This window comes from Mus caroli, unplaced genomic scaffold (assembly GCF_978045245.1).
Source record: "Mus caroli unplaced genomic scaffold, Mus_caroli_1 scaffold_17, whole genome shotgun sequence".
NCBI lineage: Eukaryota > Metazoa > Chordata > Mammalia > Rodentia > Muridae > Mus > Mus caroli.
The window spans coordinates 56,895,705-56,916,097 of record NW_028227272.1 but is presented as its reverse complement, the minus strand read 5'-3'; the positions used below and the strand labels follow the sequence as shown (position 1 = coordinate 56,916,097).

General features: G+C 40.6%; 1 protein-coding gene across 3 annotated transcripts in view; it reads left to right on the top strand.

The window, feature by feature from the left end:
• Epha6 (EPH receptor A6) overlaps positions 1-20,393 on the top strand; it is a 922,149-nt gene that overhangs the window by 881,942 nt on the left and 19,814 nt on the right. For all 3 annotated transcript variants that reach the window (XM_021184473.3, XM_021184474.3, XM_085832510.1), the window contains one exon: positions 8,711-8,860. In XM_021184473.3, the coding sequence (XP_021040132.1) occupies positions 8,711-8,860 (150 nt within the window). The remainder of the gene's footprint in view (positions 1-8,710; positions 8,861-20,393) is intronic.

Sequence of the window (20,393 nt, the reverse complement as noted above, 5' to 3'; positions counted from 1 at the left end):
CAGACACCACCATGCCATCTCCTCTCTCCTCAGATCACCCTCTCTGACAATGGGTAATTTGAGCTCACAGCTTCACTCTGAACCAATGCAGCAAAACACCACAACCAGGGAAAAAAAAAGAAAGAAAAAGAAAAACCTTGCTTCTCTGATAAGCTCAAAGCACCAGGCTCTCTCAGGATCCTCCCGGTAAAGTGCCTGTGGGTAAAACAGAAGAACCCAGTGTAGCTGTGGTCTTCCTGTCTGTGTTACCTCAGAAAGGATGGAAGGCTACTTTTTTTGTTTAACCCACTGTAGAATTACACTGATTAACAAATTATTACATATGAGACCTTTACAAAAAGCTACAGAGCCCTCAACTTACAGAGCCCTTACCTACCATCTGTCCCGAGTCACAGAACAAATTAGTGACAAGAGAGGGCTGCAAGGCCAGCCAGATAGCCAGCCCCACAGCTGCCTTCCCTGTACACTAGGGTCTACAACCTGTACTCCTCCCCCTCAGAAACCAATGTACTCTGTGCCTTTTTGAAACTTTGTTCCAAGCAGGACTTGTACAAATAACGCTAGAATAAATACAGGGCTTGCCTCACTTTTTCCAATTTATGAGCCTAATAACATGATCTAAACACTTTCCAAAAGTAACATCCAACCATGTATAGAGATGAATGGGGCACAGGCTCTCAGAGAAACAACTGGCAAATGTGATTTATGCAAATAATTGTATCATTAACACCTCAAAGTATTACATTTCTCAGAGTTTATATTAATTTATTTACGTACTTTACATTCCCACCACAGCTTCCCTCCCTCTTCTCCTCCCAGTTCTCCCCCATCTGCCTCCCATCCCTCCTTCACTCCTCTTCCAATTCTCTTCAGAAAAAGGGGAGGCCTCCCAGGAATATCAGCCAGTCCTGGCATATCAAGTCTCAGTAAGACAAATTTCTCAATTTTCAATGGAAGCAAATGACCTCAAATAACTAATCCTTCACTTTGCAATTTATGTGGAACATTTGAAGCCACTGCTTCTGTGCTGGTTTCCACAGATTTACCACATAGACCACGGGTTCTTAAAACTTCATTCAAATATACTAAGACTAGAAGGTTGTGTTGCTTAGTATCCTATAAAGAGAAAGGGAGAGAGAAAAAGAGAGGAGAGAGAAGGAAGAGAGACCAACAGAGAGAGAAAGAGACAGACAGAGAGACAGTGTGATAGTTTGTATATGCTTGGTCCAGGGAGTGGCACCATTTGGAGGTATGGCCTTGTTGGAGTAGGGATAGCCTTGTTGGAGTCGGTGTATCACTGTCAGCATGAGCTTTAAGACCCTACTTCTAGCTTCCTGGAAGAGAGTATTCTGCTGGCAGCCTTCAGATGAAGATGTAGAATTCTTAGCTCCTCCTGTACCATGCCAGCCTGGATGCTGCCATGTTCCTGCCTTGATGATAATGGACTGACTGAATGCCTGAACCTATAAGCCAGCCCCAATTAAATGTTGTCCTTTATAGGACTGGCCTTGGTCATGGTGTCTCTTCACAGCAGTAAAACCCTAAGCAAGACAGACAGAGAGGAGAAGGCCACTAAGAAAAAGTGCTGTCTAGAAAAGGCTAAGAATAGTTATTTAACTCTATTGTTATAGCCTATCCCATTGAGACTTTCTCATGCAATATTTTTGCAAAGCAATAATGAGTGATAGATTTTTTTCCCAAAAAAAAAATCCTCTCTGTGCTGTGAGCAGTGTTGAAGTTATCTGTGCTGTGATACAATGGCAATCCTCATAATACACCTGTGTTTAATTCTCCATATTACAGTAGCATTATATCCTGCATTATCTTCCTTCTAGCACAGAATAGAAAAAAAAATCTAATTTAATACACGTCTTCCAGAATAGTGTTATTCACTGAATGATGTAGAACCTATGTTCTCATTGAAAGAGAGTACGGGGAAACAGATAGCAATGAATTATTTTCCAGAGCAATTTAGGAGGAAGTAGGTTGAAAGTATCCCAGTTCTTGGAGCTTTTGATGGTGCGATAGCACTGTTTTATTAAAGGAAACGAAAATTTTGCATTCGCTCAGCTGCTTATACATTTAGACAGTGAATGGGACGTGTAGTGTAATCCTGGGCCTGTAGCACGAGAAATGAACGAGAAGCCCTTTCCACACTTAAAATTGTTTTAGCAAGTGGGAAACAAAGCTGATGGCTTGGCTCTTCACATTTGTCTGAAATCATTCTAATCTGTCCTCATTCTTCCTGAGTAGTGCATTCTAACATAACTTTCAAAAGGAGACAAGTATTTACTTCATCGCGAGAACAGTAGACTGGGATAGCATTAGAGGGAACAGCATAGCAATACCTAAGGCTTCAAATGGTGGCGCTGTATAGAATCAGCCCCCCCCCCCCAAACACACACACACACCTAACCCCTACACTCACAACTGCATCCTTCCCTACCTCACAATGCTAGATATGGCCAAAGAGGAGGGAAAGTGTCCCAAGGAAGGCAAAGGAGTCAAAAACATCCCCACTCCCACAATTAGGAGTTCCATAAACACACCAAGCTAACAGTCATACATATGGCTGCAGATGACCTAGTGCAGAACACTGAAGGCCCTGTGCTTGCCCCTGCAAACTCAGTGAGCCCATATACGCCCTGTTCGGTTGATCCAGTGGCCTATGTTCTCCCATGTTCTCCATCTCCTCTGACTCCTACAATCTTCCTACCCACTCTTCCGTGGGATTCCCCATGCTCCAAGAGATGGAGACCTGCAATTTAGACTCTCTTTCTACATAGTGTCTGGCTGTGGGTCTCTGTATCTTCTTCCACACGCTATCAGAGGAAACCTCTCTGATGGTAATTGGACAAGGCAACAATCCATGAGAACAGCAGAATGTCATTAGAGATCTTTTCTTTTTTATTTCATTTATTTATTTTTATTTTATTTTATTTTATTTTATTTTATTTTATTTTAATTTTTGCCAGTCATGTTTGGTTCTAACCTAGGTGTCTGGTTCCTAGCCATCCAGGCAATACAGAGCATGGGCTCTCTCTCATAGGTTGGGCCTCTCAATATAAAGCAAACATTGGTTGGCCACCCTCACGTGTCCTGAACCACCATTGCCACAGTACATCTTACAGTCAGAACAGATTGTAAATGGAGAGTTTTGTGGCTGGGTTGGTGTCCATGTTTGTCTTGCTAGAACCTGGAGAGTGCTTCCCATGCCAACGAGACTAGAACATAGAGGTGAAGGCTCCATGCAGGCACTAATTCAACCTCTGAACATTCATTGAACTGTGTGGATGTTGTCCTTGGCAATGGTGCCCTGCTGCCAGTTCTCAGAGAGAAACCCTCTGTCCTAGTATCAACCTGGGTTATTTGGGGATTTCCACAGGGGGACCTCCTTGGCCAACAACTTGACTCAATGCAACTCATCACTTGGAAGCCTTGCTTGATTACAAGCTATGGCCAATTGAAAATCCATCTCTACCACTACAAGGACAGTAGGATCACCCTCATAGATTACAGGAAGTTTCCACTGCCTCCAAAATGCCTCCCAATTCCAGCCATCTTTCCCCACGCTCTCTCCTTTAATCCCATCTACCCCCACTCATATCTCATCCCTCAGCTCCTGGCCTACCCACCCCAGTCTACCAGCAAAAAATTATTCTGTTTCCCCTTCTACAGAAGATTCATGAATTCCACTGCAGCCCTCAACTTTACCTAATCTCTCTGAGTGTAGAGACTATACCTTAATTATCATTTACTTAATAGCTAATATCCCTTATAAGTGAGTACATACCATATTTGTCAAGTGATATCCATCTTTCTGAGGCTAGCTTAATTTTGCTTAACATGAAGATCTCTACTTTTATTTGTTTTCTTGCAAATAATATAATTTTACTCTTCGTTACTGAATAAAGTTCCATTGTGTACAGATGCCATGTTTATTCATCTGTTGATGGGAACCTGGGCTGATTCTCTGATTGGGCTATTGTGAATAGTCCTCCAATAAGCGTGAATGTGAAAGAATCCCTGTGGTGCAATAACTGAGACTTCAAGAATATAACTACCAGCACTGTGGCTATATCATGTGGTAGCTCATTTTAGTTTGCTTGTTAATTTGTTTGTTTTTACTGATTTCCATAGGGACTAAATTTACTTTCCTACCAGACTGAATAAAAGTTCCTTTCCCTCTCTCTCATTTAGCATTTGTAGTTTTCTCTCTTGATGATAGCCATTCTGATTATAGTGAGATAAAACCTCCTTGTAATTTTGATTTGCCTTTTTCTGATAACTAAAGATGCTCAACATTTTCCCATACATTTACTGGGTATTTGACTGTTCTGTAATGCTGAATCTTTAGAGTCTCAAGACTTCAAAGATATATCTATAAGAAAGGGAAAGCTTCCAAAGAACTTATTGTCCATTCGAAATCTTTTTTCTTTAGGTTAAAATTATCAATTCCAGTGAATGAGAAATGGAGGATTTTTCAAATGTCTTTGCATTCTCTGGATCATTTTTTTGTTAGATTTTAGTATTAAGTCTTTGTGATTTTACTACCTATCTATTAACTGGCCTCTTGCGAGAACAGCCCTACGTTCTAAAATTTAGATGTGAAATAAATTTGAATATAGCTGCATTGTGGGGTGCTGGACATGCAAACATATACACATGTGCAGACTCCTTATTCTGTTACATCCTCACTTTTACATCCGCAGCCCACTACCTACTTGTTGGGTAACAAGCTTTGAATATAATTTGGAAAACAGGGTAAAAATCTTCCCTAGTGATGGTTTCAGTAGCCTCAATGTCTCTGCCTTCCTGTCCCCTCTTTGTTCCTCAGTGATTAAGCTTGCTGCGTAAGAGAGGAATCAGTAGCGAAAATGTTTCTGGATCCTGGCTAGTCCCTTTGATTAGCATCCTTTCTTCTCTGGCTCACTAACCATATGGTGAAAACAACTAGCCATGATTGTGGTTTCAAATCTAAAGAATGATACTATTTGTTCATTCCTGCAACCTGAAGCAAGCATCTGGTGGTTAGATCTTCCTGAAATAACAGAAAAAAAAAAACGAAAGACCAAAACAAAAAATGCACTTCAGTACTCAGGGGTGAAAACACGTAGACAAGATTAATCCACAGTGTAAGATAGTCCATTTTATTAAAAGGATGGGAGCCAGGGGGAAGGGGTAGTTTCATAGGACTCAGAGGACCTGAATCTCAATCCCCAGGATACACATAAAGCTATGTAAGGCAGCATGCATATGTAATCCACACCTACAGTGAGATGGGAGATAGAGACAGGATACACCCCAGAAGCTTGGGAGCCAGGGACCTGACTGCAGCTGTACATCACCAAACAACAAAGAGAGCCTGCCTTAAACAACATGGGAGGTGGGGGCTGATGCCTGAGTTTGTTCTCTGACCTCCACACGGATGCTCCCCACATGTGCTAAGACACATGAGCACCCTCACTCTCTCATACACATACAAGCATGCAAACACATCTACACACTATATAAACACACTGTACATGCATACAAAAGATACTTCTACTTCTTTTAATGTAAGAATTGGAAACGGTGCCCAAAGCTTAAGGCTCCCTTCCCTTTTCCCTCGTGTTACAACTAGAAATAAACTATATTTAGGATTCTTCATCAGAAGAAGAAAATATGCATTGCACGTCCCCTTATCTCTGTCGCATGTGAGCTCAGAAGCGTCCCAGTTTCTACCCACTATTAGATTTATGCATTTTGTTACTTAAAATTATGTTTTCCACATTAAACGTCTGTCCCATTTTCCCCCTGTATATTATTTTAAGATTATTCTGGCTTACACTTTCCATTTCAACACTAGGCAAAGAATTTGAAATAAAAATGTACTGTTCATTTTTCAGTGGTGTTCATTTGAACAAGTATTGAACAAGGTTCATTTTTCTTTATTGGGGTCGTGTAATAATAATTAGTCTGCCGGAGTTGCCGTGAGAAAATACCACCAACTGGGTGTTCTAAACACCAGAAATGTATTCTTTGTAGTTCGTTCTGGAGTCCAAGACCAAGATGTCAGCAAGTGAGGCTCTTCTGAAAGCTTCTCCAGCTCACAGGCAGCTGGCTCCTTCCTGAGCATGTCCCCACATGGCCTCTTCTCTGTGCCTGCAGATTCTTTGCTGTATCTGCATCCCCCTGTGGGGACACCAGTCGTATTGGGTTATACTTTTATGGCTTGATTTAACCTGAATTTCTCTTTTAAGTCTCTTTTAATATAGTCACATAGTGAGTTAGGGCTTCCGTGGGTGAATTTAGAATAAATGCCGTTCACAACAGGTAGCAATGTGGCTTGTCAAATGTTTTTAATATCTTCCCTTTAGGGAGAAGAGGAAAAAACATCTCAAGAAGAAAACTGATAAAATTCACCTTTCCATGTGAAAGTTGTCTGATATACAAATCTACATGAATATGCAAGCCACTTGGATAAGGATATTATTTATGAGACGATAGGTAAATTGAACATGAAGTCACGGTTAGCTGTGGCTTTGCAGTATTTCAAGGAGTACACTGAGACTTAACACAGGGGCAGGAGAGCAGGTGAGATCACACCAGCTGCCTTAGAATGTTCCCTGAGTGTTCAGGGACAGCGTTTACAACATCTTATTCTCAGTGCATCTGACTAGGACTTGCCAAATTTAACAAATCAAAATATAGGGTGCATATTTCAACTACAGAAGAAAAAAAAAGATGGTTGATTTATTCGTTTATGGCAAATGCTAACCTCATTTGATAATTGGGACACACCATTCCAAAAAATTCCATCATGGGGTATATTTACCCTTAAAAAAAATAATAAAGAACAAGTATTTTGTATTTATGTAGAATTCACTTAGCTGTGGGTGCTGTATGATTGTTGTTTGGTTTTTTTTTTTCTGGCAAACTTACATTATGTTAAAGATCGAATCTTTGGGGATGGGGATGTGGAGAGGTGGCTTAGACTCCACAGTCTCTTTCACACGTGGCTTGTGTGAGAAGCTTAAGGAAAAAAATAAAAATAATGGCACCTTTTGCCTTTACTGCCCTCCACCTACCCACCCAGTTACACTTTCACTAACTTCATAAATGTAATTTTCTAGTCCTTATTAGAAGATTTTTAAAAGACCTATGCCCTAAAGCACGGAAAACCTAGGCGTTAGGCTCCTGTCCAAGCTGCTGCCATGATAGATGACTACAATATATCATGTTAAAATATTAAAATCAGTTAGGTACCCAACTCTGCAGCTGAAGTATTTTCGTGGCTCTAGCAAGGCCCCGTCATCTCATCGTGTGGCTACACCAGTAGACTTCAGAGACCAAGGAATAGCTAATTCTTCATCTCTGAACACCGGGCAGCTCACTCACCTGTAAAAGCAGAGGATTGCATTTAAGGTGTTTTCCCAAGGGTCCTAACAATTCCCCTCCAGACATCTCTGAAGTGAGGTTTTCGCTAATTCTCTCATTTGCCTTATGAAGCCTAAATTGTTCCAACTTCAGATGAATTTTTTTTCGCTTGAAGTTCATAGTGTTTCAATTGTTAAATAATTAAGGATTATAGTACTGGAGATTTTCACCTTTAATAGATGTTTCCCAACCCATAAATTCATCAATGATGAAAGAAAATACTGACTTTATTCTCTGCTCCTCCCCCACACTTCCCTTAACACAGATTTTGTGCACATTGCGAGCTCAGATGCTGTGCGCATGAAAATGCTGATGATGTTGAAACAGTCCCACAGTGGCGGGTACTGACTGATGAAAATAATTTTGTTGGAACTGAAGCCAATCTCCCCGGTTTGAGTTAGATGGACCCGCTTCTTGTTCTCTACCGCCATCTAGTGGCACAAGGGTCGCCACATCTGTGCAACATGGCAATTCGGAGCTGAGATTTTTAAAGATTACTACAAATCGAATGGATGAATTGTTTTATTCTTGTCATCACAGTAAAATGGGATTTACAGAGTGTTTCAACATATAAAATGTAATAAATGTTAATAAAAGTTAAGTATAACGCAATGACAGATGTTAGCATCTAAGCAGTATAAATTTGTGCAATTTAATCTCTTTATGATGTTCAGACATAAACTTGAACACTGAAGGAAAAAATTGCAATGTACCTTAACGGGTGAAAAATAGAACTTTTTATAGACCTCTGATTTTGTATCATGGCAAAGATTTAAAAATTAATAATAATAAATGTAATCAAGGCTGAGGAAAAACAAGAAAATTCCATCCTCTTAAATGTGGAGTTGGTACCGGCTATTCAGCTTGTTTAACCATTTGTCTTCAACTAGAATAGAGCTTTAGCCTCATTATTATTTATAAACGTAATACAGTGTTTAATGAGTGTTGAATAACATTTAGTTTTTAATGTCCCATAATCTGGAACTTTCTCCAAATGGCATAATAGTGTGTTTAATTGTGTGAATCTAAAGTAAAAATAAATTTCTCTAATGAATGAAATAAAATCCTTCCAAAATGAGACTTTTCCCCCATGAAAGCTTTTTTTTCCCAAATAACAATTATCAGGGGGAAATTTCTGCCATTTAACATTATCCAAGCTCTCTATTCTAATTTAAAGCATCAACAGTATTATCAAGCACTTAGGAAAGGCAAACAAGAGACCTCTGAACAGAGTGCCTGTGTCTTAATATACTTGTGAACCATCTGAGAAATATCCTATTTGTTTTTTCAGGGAGGGAAAATCCCTATACGGTGGACAGCCCCAGAAGCTATTGCCTACAGAAAATTCTCCTCAGCCAGTGACGCGTGGAGCTACGGGATTGTCATGTGGGAGGTGATGTCCTATGGAGAGAGACCGTACTGGGAAATGTCCAACCAGGATGTAAGTACCTGGACGCTTCTGCCATTTTGTGAATGGAAGGGCATTGGCTTGATGGGGAACATCTCTCTCTTTTAATTCTCTCTCAGGTTAACCCTTGTCTTGCTGACAGTTTCATAGGAGACTAGAGGGAGAAGGGACCTGAGAATATGCAGAAGATTCTAGCCCTAGTTGACTGGGTGAGCTGGGCACACATCTTACCTGAAACACTCTCAGCACTGCTTACCTATAGTTAAACAAAAGAAAGAGTAATATTGACTTTTTATTTCAACCATGGAGCAATTCAGTGTACCACTGCAAAGTCCAAATCAGCCTAAGCTAGATTTAGACTTTCAAGGGAGAGTGAATGCTTTCAGGCACTATCAGTAAATGTCATCTCACAAGGTTCCTTTGAGATACATAATCTTTAGTGTCATCTTTTTTTTTTCCCTTTGGTTGTTTTATCTGTAGCAATTACATTTGTGGTTGATAACATTACAGAACAGAATAGTTCATACACGTAGCCTCTATGATCTGCCTGCAGACAGTAATCAGAATAACAGACATTCCAACAATGGAAGAGGGCGATGTCAGAGCAGACAAATGTGTGCCTCATCTAAGAATCCAGGGCTGTTCATTGTCTTGCCTTCTCCAGTGCTCCCTGTGGTTTCTAAAGCTATAGCGATAGGAAGTAAACACTGATATGATTTCGAATGTCCATAGATGCAAAGATAGCTAGTTACTGGACTGTAAATCATCCCTAAACATACACAAAGCATAACCAGTGTAGCATCACATTTCTTTACTCCAACTAAAAACTTACAGCCTCCCCTCCTTACAAACCTCCACACCTCACATTTTGCTACTAGAGATTCCAGTTTCAACACCTTTTGTAGTTGTGCAACAGCTACAGATTCTTTCAGTTTCACAGATTTGTTTTGTTGTTGTTGTTGTTGTTGTTGTTGTTTGAGACAGGGTCTCACTATGTAACTCTGGCTGACCTGGAACTCACTACATAGACCAGGCTGGTCTCAAACTCCAAGAGATCCACCTGACTATGCCTCCTGAGTGCTGGGATTCTAAAGGCATAAGTGTGGTTAGATTTCTGGCCACAATTGATGCTTCTACTAACATAGAGTATTGCTTTTGCAACTGAGTCCTGTTTCACTGTCTAGGAATCTCCTGGCTCATCATGGAGAATGCCAACACCAGATACCTATAAAACAGCAGGGAAAAGATCACATGAGCAGTCATTGCTCTCGAAAGCACAATGTCAAACACAAAGCCAGGATAACAGGGTCCCCCAGAACATCTGGAACACACAGTGTGCACTGCCAGCAACCTCTGTACCATACCCATCACTGGGGCATTTCAGAGCCATGTCATGATGAGAATTCTGTATTCTCTGGAGAGTTTTATGTAATGAACCTCTCACCCTGTGACTGAACCTTTTTGTTGTTTGGGGGTGATTGTTGTTTGTTTGTCTGTAGTGGGTGTCAATTCATAAAAGCCTTTTCCAGCACTTCCTGAGTTAAACTTCCAACTAGAAACTTGTCCCATTACTACCAGAGCCTCCACTTTGGATTATGGTTTTCTTTTGTTTTTTTTTTGTTGTTGTTGTTGTTGTTGCTTATTTGTACTTTTTTAAAACCAGGTAGCTACGTCATGTAAGCCCCAAATTCTGTCACTATAATACCCACTTTAACTCTGACGCATTGCTCTCATATGTATTCTGTTGAGGGTAAACTAATCCATCCCAGCAATCCCAGAATCGATTTCTCTTCAGCACTGCTTCTTGTCTAGAGTCTCGTGATAATGGGTTCTTCACGCTTTTAGATTGCAGCCGTGGTAAACTTTTATAACAAGCCATGGCCATTGCCGAGGAAAGCAAGGAATAACTGTGACTTGTATGTCGGTTTGTTTGAGTTCACACAGCTTCCTGTTTGGGACTGGTGATCTCCTGCCCTTGTAGAGTCCCTGTCTTAACAGTTAGGAGAAAGACTAGAAATGAAATAAATAAGCAAAAGTATAATATGTGGCCTGACACTAATGGGAATAAGACAAATGAGGAAAATAAGACTCTCCAGGCTTGGATTTGATTTATTTTTGAGACACTCTCATGAAAGTCATTCACTTAAAGCAATAAGAGTCATAATTAGTCCTTCTTATTAGACACCCAGAGGGAGTTATTCTAATAAAAGACTGACCAAGAGGAAGAGCCATTTCTTGAGTTTCCTGATCCCTAGACTTCCTTTCCTCCTGGGACCCATTGCTGCAGGCACAGATTTGGCAAGCATAGCCATGCTGATGTGGACTCTGATTCGGTCACGTAAGCTGCTTAGACTTTGAAAGTGCCCCAGTTTCATGAGTTAATTAAAAAATAAAGAAATGAGTTAGGGTCTTCCCAATGTGCCTTCTCATCATAAGATGCTGTAATTTTATAATCTGTGAGGAGATGCTGATAGCAAAGAAAAGACTCATGGTCTCCCTTCTCCAGTATAGCCTTCTCCCGATCTCTGCTGAGCTGCCAAAAGTAGACAGGACGTTCATAAAGCAGAGCAGGTACAAGTGAGGATGCCAGACCACAAGACAGATTGCTTAGGGAGGCAGCTTCAATGGGGAATGGCCCAATTGTGCCATTTCAACTCAGACGGCCATGTAAATTGTCCTTAATTGTTGCCTAGAATGGTCCAGAGCCTGCTTTCAGCCTTTTCCTGCCTGGACTGTGCCCAACAATTCGCCCAGCAGTTCTGGCCATAGATCTTGATGATCAGCATCCAATATGACCATTTAGAGAGTGATTTTGTCTATTAAGCCTCATTTGTCTACATGGGCTCCATCTGGAACAGGAGAGGATACTACAGCCAGGAATCACCTGACACCAAGCCCGTTCTCATTTGTTCTCAACACCAGGCTGAACTTTTTCTCCACACAGAGCCAAAGGAAGGTCTCAGTGGCTGTGGTTTCCCCGTCTTCTGGGGTGACCGAAGGATATTCCAGAAAGAATCTGAGGGGGGAGGGGAGATTTGGGGGCTGAATTGGGGGAGTCAAATCTTAAGGCCTTTGGATCCACACATTACTAGATGAAAGCAGAATGAGCCAAAATCTTTTATGTTTCCCATGAATACCTTCCTCTGCTACCAGCAAGGGAGCTGGAATTCTGTTTAGCTCAACATATTGGAAGTCAGCCTATCTGCAATGGGTCCAGTAATCCAGATTTATGTTCAGAAGCAGAAAATAGCTTGATAAAAATTCTCTGACTGCTCTGTCCAAATACTGGCGATTCCCTGTTTATCCTTGATTCCTTATCCATGCAATCAAGGTGTAGTTTTACACTTGACCATTTCCAACCAAGATGCTTTCTAAGAAAAGTAATGAGACAGAGAGTAAAAGTCAAACCATGTTCTGTTTCCGTGTCTTATATACTTTACTGCACTTTCGTGAGTTAACAAAGCTGTGGGCACAGATCAAATGGAACGTTACAATGTTTTATGATTTTTAATGAGTTCAGAAAATTTCAGACAGTTTTTAGGAAATGGTTTCTCTCTTCGCCGACTATGGTGTATTTTATTACAATGAACAATTCTGAGTCGGCAGAATCTGTGTTAGTGAATAATATAATGAGTTTCCCAAAGGTCAGTGGAATTGTACATTAGGGAATGGAAATGAGGAAGGGAAAAAATAAAAGCCGAATGCAGAGAACTATCGTACATAAAAAAAAAAAAATAACAGAATATAATAGCAGGTGCCAGCTGCTCAGGCACTCAGCAAGTACCACTCACCAGACCAGGTGTGCATGTGGGACAAGGATGTGGGAAAATCAGTCCTCTGCCGTGTTAATGAAATAAACAAAGCACGGAAAGACAGATGCTGGATTCTTTCCCACATAGGGCAGCTAAGAAGATAATCACATAGCACTACCTAGTAGACTGGCACTTAATCAGACTCTAAGAAGGAACACGAAGATGTGCATGCAAGGAGGTCAGGCACCGGGTGCCAAACATATTCAAGTCAGGGAAACGACGTCTATTATTCTCAGTGGCACATTAAGGTAACTACAGAATATAGCAGTGATTATATATTGGAAGGGGGTGTTTTATGTGTTTGTGTGTTTGTTCTGATTTTATTTTTGAGACAGGGTTTGTCTATGTAGCGTTGGTTGTCCTCGAACTAGCTCTGTAGACCAGGCTGGTCTTGAACTCAGAGATCTACATGTCTCTGTCTCCCAAGTGCTGGGACTCAAGCCATGAGCCACTACACCTGGATTGATCAAATATTTTGAAAAGAACTAGATTGAGAGAAGCTTGAAGATTTCTAAGGCAAAGAAATGACAAGTGGTTGCAGAGGTGGAAATGTTAATCCCTCTGACTGAGCATCACGCACTGGACACCTGTATGAAATTCTCACTGAATTCCATAAACATAAAAAAAGAATTAACGAGACATATCTTTCAATCAAGGTATCCATTATTTCAGTATAGAGTTGGTGTTCTGGTACATTATTAGTCCTACATCCACATCCGATTAGAATGACACTCATCAAGGGGGTATGATGTTCTTTCTTCTTCTCTTTTTTAATGTGGTAGAACACTGTATGACTACAATATAGTTATTTAAAATATACATACCACAAAAGCATGCCAGCTCTGTTATGGAAGGTTTTTCTGATCACTGAAAAAAGGAACTCAATGCAAACTAACTTGAACAAAAACACTTTTCTTTTTTTTAATCATGAAACAGCAGGTTGGTTACTCCACTGACTCTGGGTGTGCCAGTGCTTTCCTGTGGGCCTGGGTTTCTAGACTCTTTCTCTCTACTCACCACATTCTTTGCTGCCTCCTGCTCTGGGGCTCAGGATGTCAGGCTAGCTACAGCACTACCATGAATCCTTTCTAAATTTCACAAGCCAATCTCAATGTTAGGGAAGAATGGCCGGCTCAACCTTGATCTACACCCACATCAGAGAAGCAAGGACTGTCACCCAAGCTAGGTCTCCATGCCTGCCTTCTCCACTCCGAGGTGGATGGAGCACTATGACTGCAAATTGTCCCACAGTCACGTGGAATGAGAGGATCACAAGCGGAAGGATATTGTGCAGCCAGAAGATGAGTGAGGTTCCTTGGATTGCTTGTTTAGTTTCATTTTTGTACACCCTTTGGGGATATTTGTCATTTAATTGCAACTTTATTGCAGTCTCACTTTGGTGTGACACCAAAATGTTAATGGAGCATTACTGCATCCTAATCTAATAACAGAGAAAACTGGGAAGACCAGTATACCTACAGGGTCTCTCGACATCAGCGTCATCATCAGGATTTTGGGTTGAGGTTTGTGTTGAACTTTGGAGTTGATGCTTAGCCATAATATCAACCTCTATATGCAGTAGCATTCCCCTTCTAAAATAGCCACCACCACCCCCCAAAAAAGGCCCTGGTTATTGTCTTGTCAGAGATGGGTGACAAACATCACCTCCAGTTAACCCCAGTTAAGAGTCACTTACCATCTAGTAGAAAGTTCTGAGTTCTGATTCCAGACTCATGGCTGACTGAACACTTAGGCAAGTCATTTAAGCTTTCTGAGATATCATTTTCTGGAGTTCAAAATAACTAATTGTAGATAGTGAAGAAATACAAGGTAAACTCATTTATAGTGCCTGGTACATATACATTGTTTAATTAATCCTGGGTAGTGAAATTAATCCTGGATTTTATATATTTACTATAAATCACCTGTTTTGTTATTGTTTTGCACAGTTTGTTTGTTTTTTTTTTTCAAGTATCAAACTTGATTGGTACATTAAGATATCTTTTTTTGTTTTCATTTTGGTTTTTCAAGACAGGGTTTCTCTGTATAGCCCCGGCTGTCCTGGAACTCACTCTGTAGACCAGGCTGGCCTCAAACTCAGAAATTCACCAGCCTCTGCCTCCCAAGTGCTAGGATTAAAGGCATGCACCACCACTGCCCTGGCACATTCAGATATCAAACTTACCATCTAGTAGAAATACAAAAACATGCAGAACATTGGAGTAACAGAATAAATATTTAAAGGAAACAAAAATTTAAAACATGAGAAGAGTGAGTCTTTACCTGTCAACCTTGAGTCTAAATGAACAACGTTTCCTCATTAAAAATACGGTCAAGGGTGCTGAAGAGATGGTTAACATAAAAGAGCTATTTTAGGTGATTAGTTTAAGAGTCGAGATGGTTTTCTGAGGTAAATCCCATTATTATTTCCATTTCCAGATAAGGGAACTGGAGTCTAGAAAGAATCAGTGATCTATCCGAGTTGTTGGGGAGTCATGGAATTGATGTTGAAGTCCTTGCTTAATCCAAAGTGCTTGCTTTTACCACTCAATTGTAAAGTAGACATTCAGGATTCGAAGGAATCTACACACCATGCTTCCTAATGAGACCAAAGCATCTTTAATTGTGCATGCAACTCCATCACACGAAGCATTTGCATTGCCTCCTGCTTGCAAAAGGATGCGGGATGACCTATCACTGTTGAGATATATAAAGCCTCATTGCAGTTTTCTTGTAACTCGACGTTAATATTTTATGAAATGCACTATCCCGTTGTTACATTTCGTACAAACAATTCAGTCAAATTTTAATAAATGGCAGAACTATCCCATTGCCCAAAACAGTTCCAAGGCAGATGGAAGAGGCAGGGGGATTTCTTGCTGCTTTTAAGCATGCAAAGTTTATCTTTCATTTGTGTAAGGTAGATCAAGGTAATGTTGTATGCTATTTTATTCAAGTTCATAATCAATGAAATTTACTACCTATGGGAAGACATGGTGGTACACAAGTTCCAAAGATGGCACCAAGGGCAGTGCTCTTCTCTACTCTTAACAATTGCAATGAGCTTCACAGAGGGGGAAAGGCAAAATATGAACAGCAAGAAGCAGGAAATAACCAAATCCACGGAGTCAGTAGATGGGGGAAAGGTCATCTTCACTTAAATGAGCAGCAACTTCAGTAGAGCTAATGATCTGACTGCTGCACAGTAGTCTGGGGTTTTGTTTTGATTCCCTGACTGGGGGAAAAAGCCTTTGAAATGCAGATGTCTCCTAGGTGCTTAGGTTCTACCACTAAGCTCATCATTTTTCTCTAGAAGACTTCAGAAACAATCTCACGGGCTGGAGAGATGGCTCAGGGGTTAGGAGCACCGACTGCTGTTCCACAGGTCCTGAGTTCAATTCCCAGCAACTACATGGTGGCTCACAACCATCTGTAATGTGATCAGATGCCCTCTTCTGGTGTGTCTGAAGACAGCAATAATGTACTCATATATATAAAATAAGTAAATTTTTTAAAAAAGAAAAAAAAAAAACAATCTCACTTGAAGCTACTTGGAGAAAGCATAATGCTGCCAAGATGTGTTTGGTTTTCACTACCTAATTTTTTAAAAAGCTTTGCATGAGAAGGAGGAGGAGGAAGAAGAGGAGAAGGAGGAGGAGGAGAAGGAGGAGGAGGAGAAGGAGGAGGAGGAGAAGGAAGGAGAAGGAGAAGGAGAAGGAGAAGGAGAAGGAGAAGGAGAAGGAGAAGGAGAAGGAGAAGGAGAAGGAGAAGGAGAAGGAGAAGGAGAAGGAGAAGGAGAAGGAGAAGGAGAAGAAGAAGAAGAAGAAGAAGAAGAAGAAGAAGAAGAAGAAGAAGAAGAAGAAGAAGAAGAAGAAGAAGAAGAAGAAGAAGAAAAGAAGAAGAAACAACGTCGATGATGACAACGACACAAGTCACAGGTGCTTTCCCTGTAGATTATTTTCTGATGCTCAATTGAAGGGGCAAGGCGGGATATATCTCTATCTCTCAGGTTTTTCATGATTTTTTTGAATGTGGTGTGTCTGGAAACATCATTCTGGAATTTAGAAAGGAAGAAAGTATGTTTTCTGTATTTCTTGATTGCCCCCCCATAATTCTATAACCCTTCTCAGTTAGGGGTCAGCACTGCAGCCAAGACCGGAGGATGTACAGAATCCACTTACCTAGAAATGCAGCCTGATTTTATGACTCAGAGACTCCAGTTCATTTTCAATTTTTTTCTCTGATTAGATTTTCCAAACTCAACTGTATTATGTAATGGTCCCTGTGTAATGATCTGTGTAAGATACAGTAAATTGCTAAAAACCCATTCCTATTATTTCAACCCTCCATTTTACAGAGGGAATTTTTGCCTTGATTTGAATATGTATTCTACTGAAACAATTTCCAAAATGGCTTCATCTCCGCGGCTTTTTCAGTAATTCACACTCTTGGTACGCAGGCATTTGGTTGAGAGGCAGCATTTTAATTAAATGAGCACTAATTGCACCTGCATGAGGGGTGAATGCCTGCTTGAGAAACAAAAGGAATAAGGAATACAAAAAAAAAAATGCAGTGAACCACAATTGTAAATAAGTCAGTGTAGCAAGTAGAAGAAACCAGGACCTCATATATGTTACTGCTACACTGAACTTTTAAGAAAAGAAAGGATAACTTTCCTAACTACATGATCACAAAACTAGATAACATTCAGCATCCACACTGTTTCCAACAAAAGGAACAAAAAAATAAACACAATCAGCTACACCTTTGATTTCCATTCAGAAGAAGTATATTAGACATTTTTGGGCTCCTGTGGTCTTTTATTTGTGTTCTCTGATAATCATTTCCATAAAGAGTACTTTAAATTTTCCTTTCCATTTGCACTCAGATACCTTTTTTTAATGTATAGATCTTAAACAGCTTTAGTGAACTAAGGACCAGTAATATTAAAAGTTGCCCAATACATATACCCAGAAGAAGTTCCAACTGGCAATAAGAACACATGCTCCACTATGTTCAGAGCAGCCTTATTTATAATAGCCAGAAGCTGGAAAGAACCCAGATGTCCCTCAACAGAAGAATGGATACAGAAAATGTGGTACATTTACACAATGGAGTACTACTCAACTATTAAAAACAATGAATTTATGAAACTCTTGGACAAATGGATGTATCTGGAGGATATCATCCTTAGTGAGGTAACCCAATCACAAAAGAAGTCATTAGATATGCACTCACTGATAAGTGAAAAGGATATTAGCCCAGAAACAGAACACCCAAGATACAATTTGCAAAACATAAGAAGAGGGAAGACCAATGGGTGGATACTTCGTTCCTCCTTAGAATAGGGAACAAAATACCCATGAAAGGAGTTACAGAGACAAAGTTTGGAGCTAAGATGAAAGGATGGACTATCCAGAGAGTACCCCATCTGGGGATCCATCCCATAATCAGCCACCAAACCCAGACACTATTGCATATGCCAGAAAGATTTTGATGAAGGGACCCTGGTATAGCTGTCTCGTGTGAGGCTATGCCAGTGCCTGGCAAATACAGAAGTGGATGCTCACAGTCATCTATAAGATGGAACACAGGGCCCCAATGGAGAAGCTAGAGAGAGCACCCAAGGAGCTGAAGGGGTCTGCAACCCTATAGGTGGAACAACACTATGAACTAACCAGTACATAGACAGCTCCTGTCTCTAGCTGCATATGTAGCAGAAGATGGCCTAGTCGGCCATCACTGGGAAGAGAGGCCCCTTGGTATTACAAACTTTATATGCCCCAGTACAGGGGAATGCCAGGGCCAAGAATCGGGAGTGGGTGGGTAGGGGAGCAGGGTGGGGGGAGGGCGTAGGGGACTTTCGGCATAGCATTTGAAATTTAAAATGTATATAAAGAAAATATCTAATAAAAAAATGTGCTTAAAAAAATGTACACAAGGCAAAGCCCTACTGCACTCAGGGCTTAGCCTTCAGCCTTGAATCTGCTGAGCATGCGCCAACCCAAATAAAGCCACTTCCTAGGAGAAAAAAAGAAAAAGAAAAGTTGCCCAATATGTTTCTGGATTCAAAATGAAGTTCCCAAGTAGAGAAGTTAGCTTATCCCTACAAGGGAAATGGCTGTGAGGCATGAGGACACTGCCCTCTGTTGTAAAAAGTTAAATAAGTTAGTCTGGTACTTGATCTTCATATTTCTAAGAAGTATAAGCCACAGTAAAAACAAAACAAAACTGTGTTGTTGCCCGAATCTTCCTATTTTTTGTTTCCATCCTTGTCTGGGTGTTTGTTTCCATATGGAGGCATCGACAGCTCTTAGGAAACAGCTCTGTATTAAAACCAATCCACGTCTGAATGCAGAAGAACCTGAGGCTTCCCTTAGCAAGGCTCCTGCAGGGTCAGGATCTCTGCAGATGGAGCTGCTAGTATACAAAGTCCAATTGCAGGCAGAATCGAGTGCGCATTTCTTTATTAGTAACAGAGCCTTGTTTGGGAGTGCTGCTTGGGCCTTCACTACTCCTTTATTGACACTGCTACAAGCTCATGTGAAGTGCAGGAAAGGTCTTTACTTACCTCTGTTTCCAGGTGTGAGTTTCTTATTATTTTTTCTTATTAGGATATAATCACATAATTTCCCTGTATTCCCTTTTCTTACTCCAACTCTTCCCATGTCACCTACACATGCACGTTCCCACTTCCTTTAAATTCCTGGCTTTCTCTCCTTTGATTGTGACATACTATACATAAATTCAACCTGCTGAGTCCATTGAACGTTGCTTACATGTACATAAATTTAGGGCCAACCACTTGACATTGGATAGTTACCCAGAAGCCCTACCCTGGGGAAGACCACCTCTCTGGCTCTCAGCATTCCTTAATTGTCTGTTATCCTTAGTAGAGGGATGGGGCCCTAGGAGATTTCTACATTAGCATGTTTATTGGTACTGTCATTGCTCGGGTCTTATTTAGGCAGCCATATTATTGAGGTATCACAGACGTAGCGTTCCTGTCATTTCCAGGGGACACAAATCGATAACAGATTCCCTGATCTTCAGACTCATGTAATCCTCCCATCTTCTGCAATGTTCACTGGGCTGTCGCTATGTTGGAGATGTGTCCACCAGGACTGAGCACCCATGATTAGCTGCTGCAATGAGAAGTTTCTTTAGTGAGGCATAGGGGCCACATTTGTCTGTGGGCATAAAAATAAGTACTTAGAAAGTAATACAGAATTATGGTACTTCAGTAAATTAGGGATAAAAAGTTCTTTAAGATCCATGATCCCACTTGCTACTGAGTAATTGGCTAGGTTTTCAGTACCAGGCATGATTTCTCTGCTCTTCAGTATGTCTTAAATTAGACACATATTAATTACTTCCAAGATGTAAGTTCCACTATTGAACCTATAGAGGTATCTTGCCATGGGTATCTTGCCATTCTGGACATTGTGTTTCATGGGCATCACAGATGGATAGCGCTATTCATTGCTTCCCTCCATTGGCAACATGCATAGCACCTTCTGGAGCTACAAAAGTTAGTCTTCCAGGAGGAAGCTTTTGAGTGTGACTTCCAATTGTTAGAAATAATGATTGTCCAAAGTTGTCACTAACAACTAATTAATCTATGAGAGTCCTGTATTTCATAACACTTATTCTTCTCCTCATTCAGCAACCTACTCTGGCACAAATATACTCCATCTTTTTTTTTAAATTAAACTGGTTTACTACATCTCAATAGAAGAAGTAGATGCAGGACA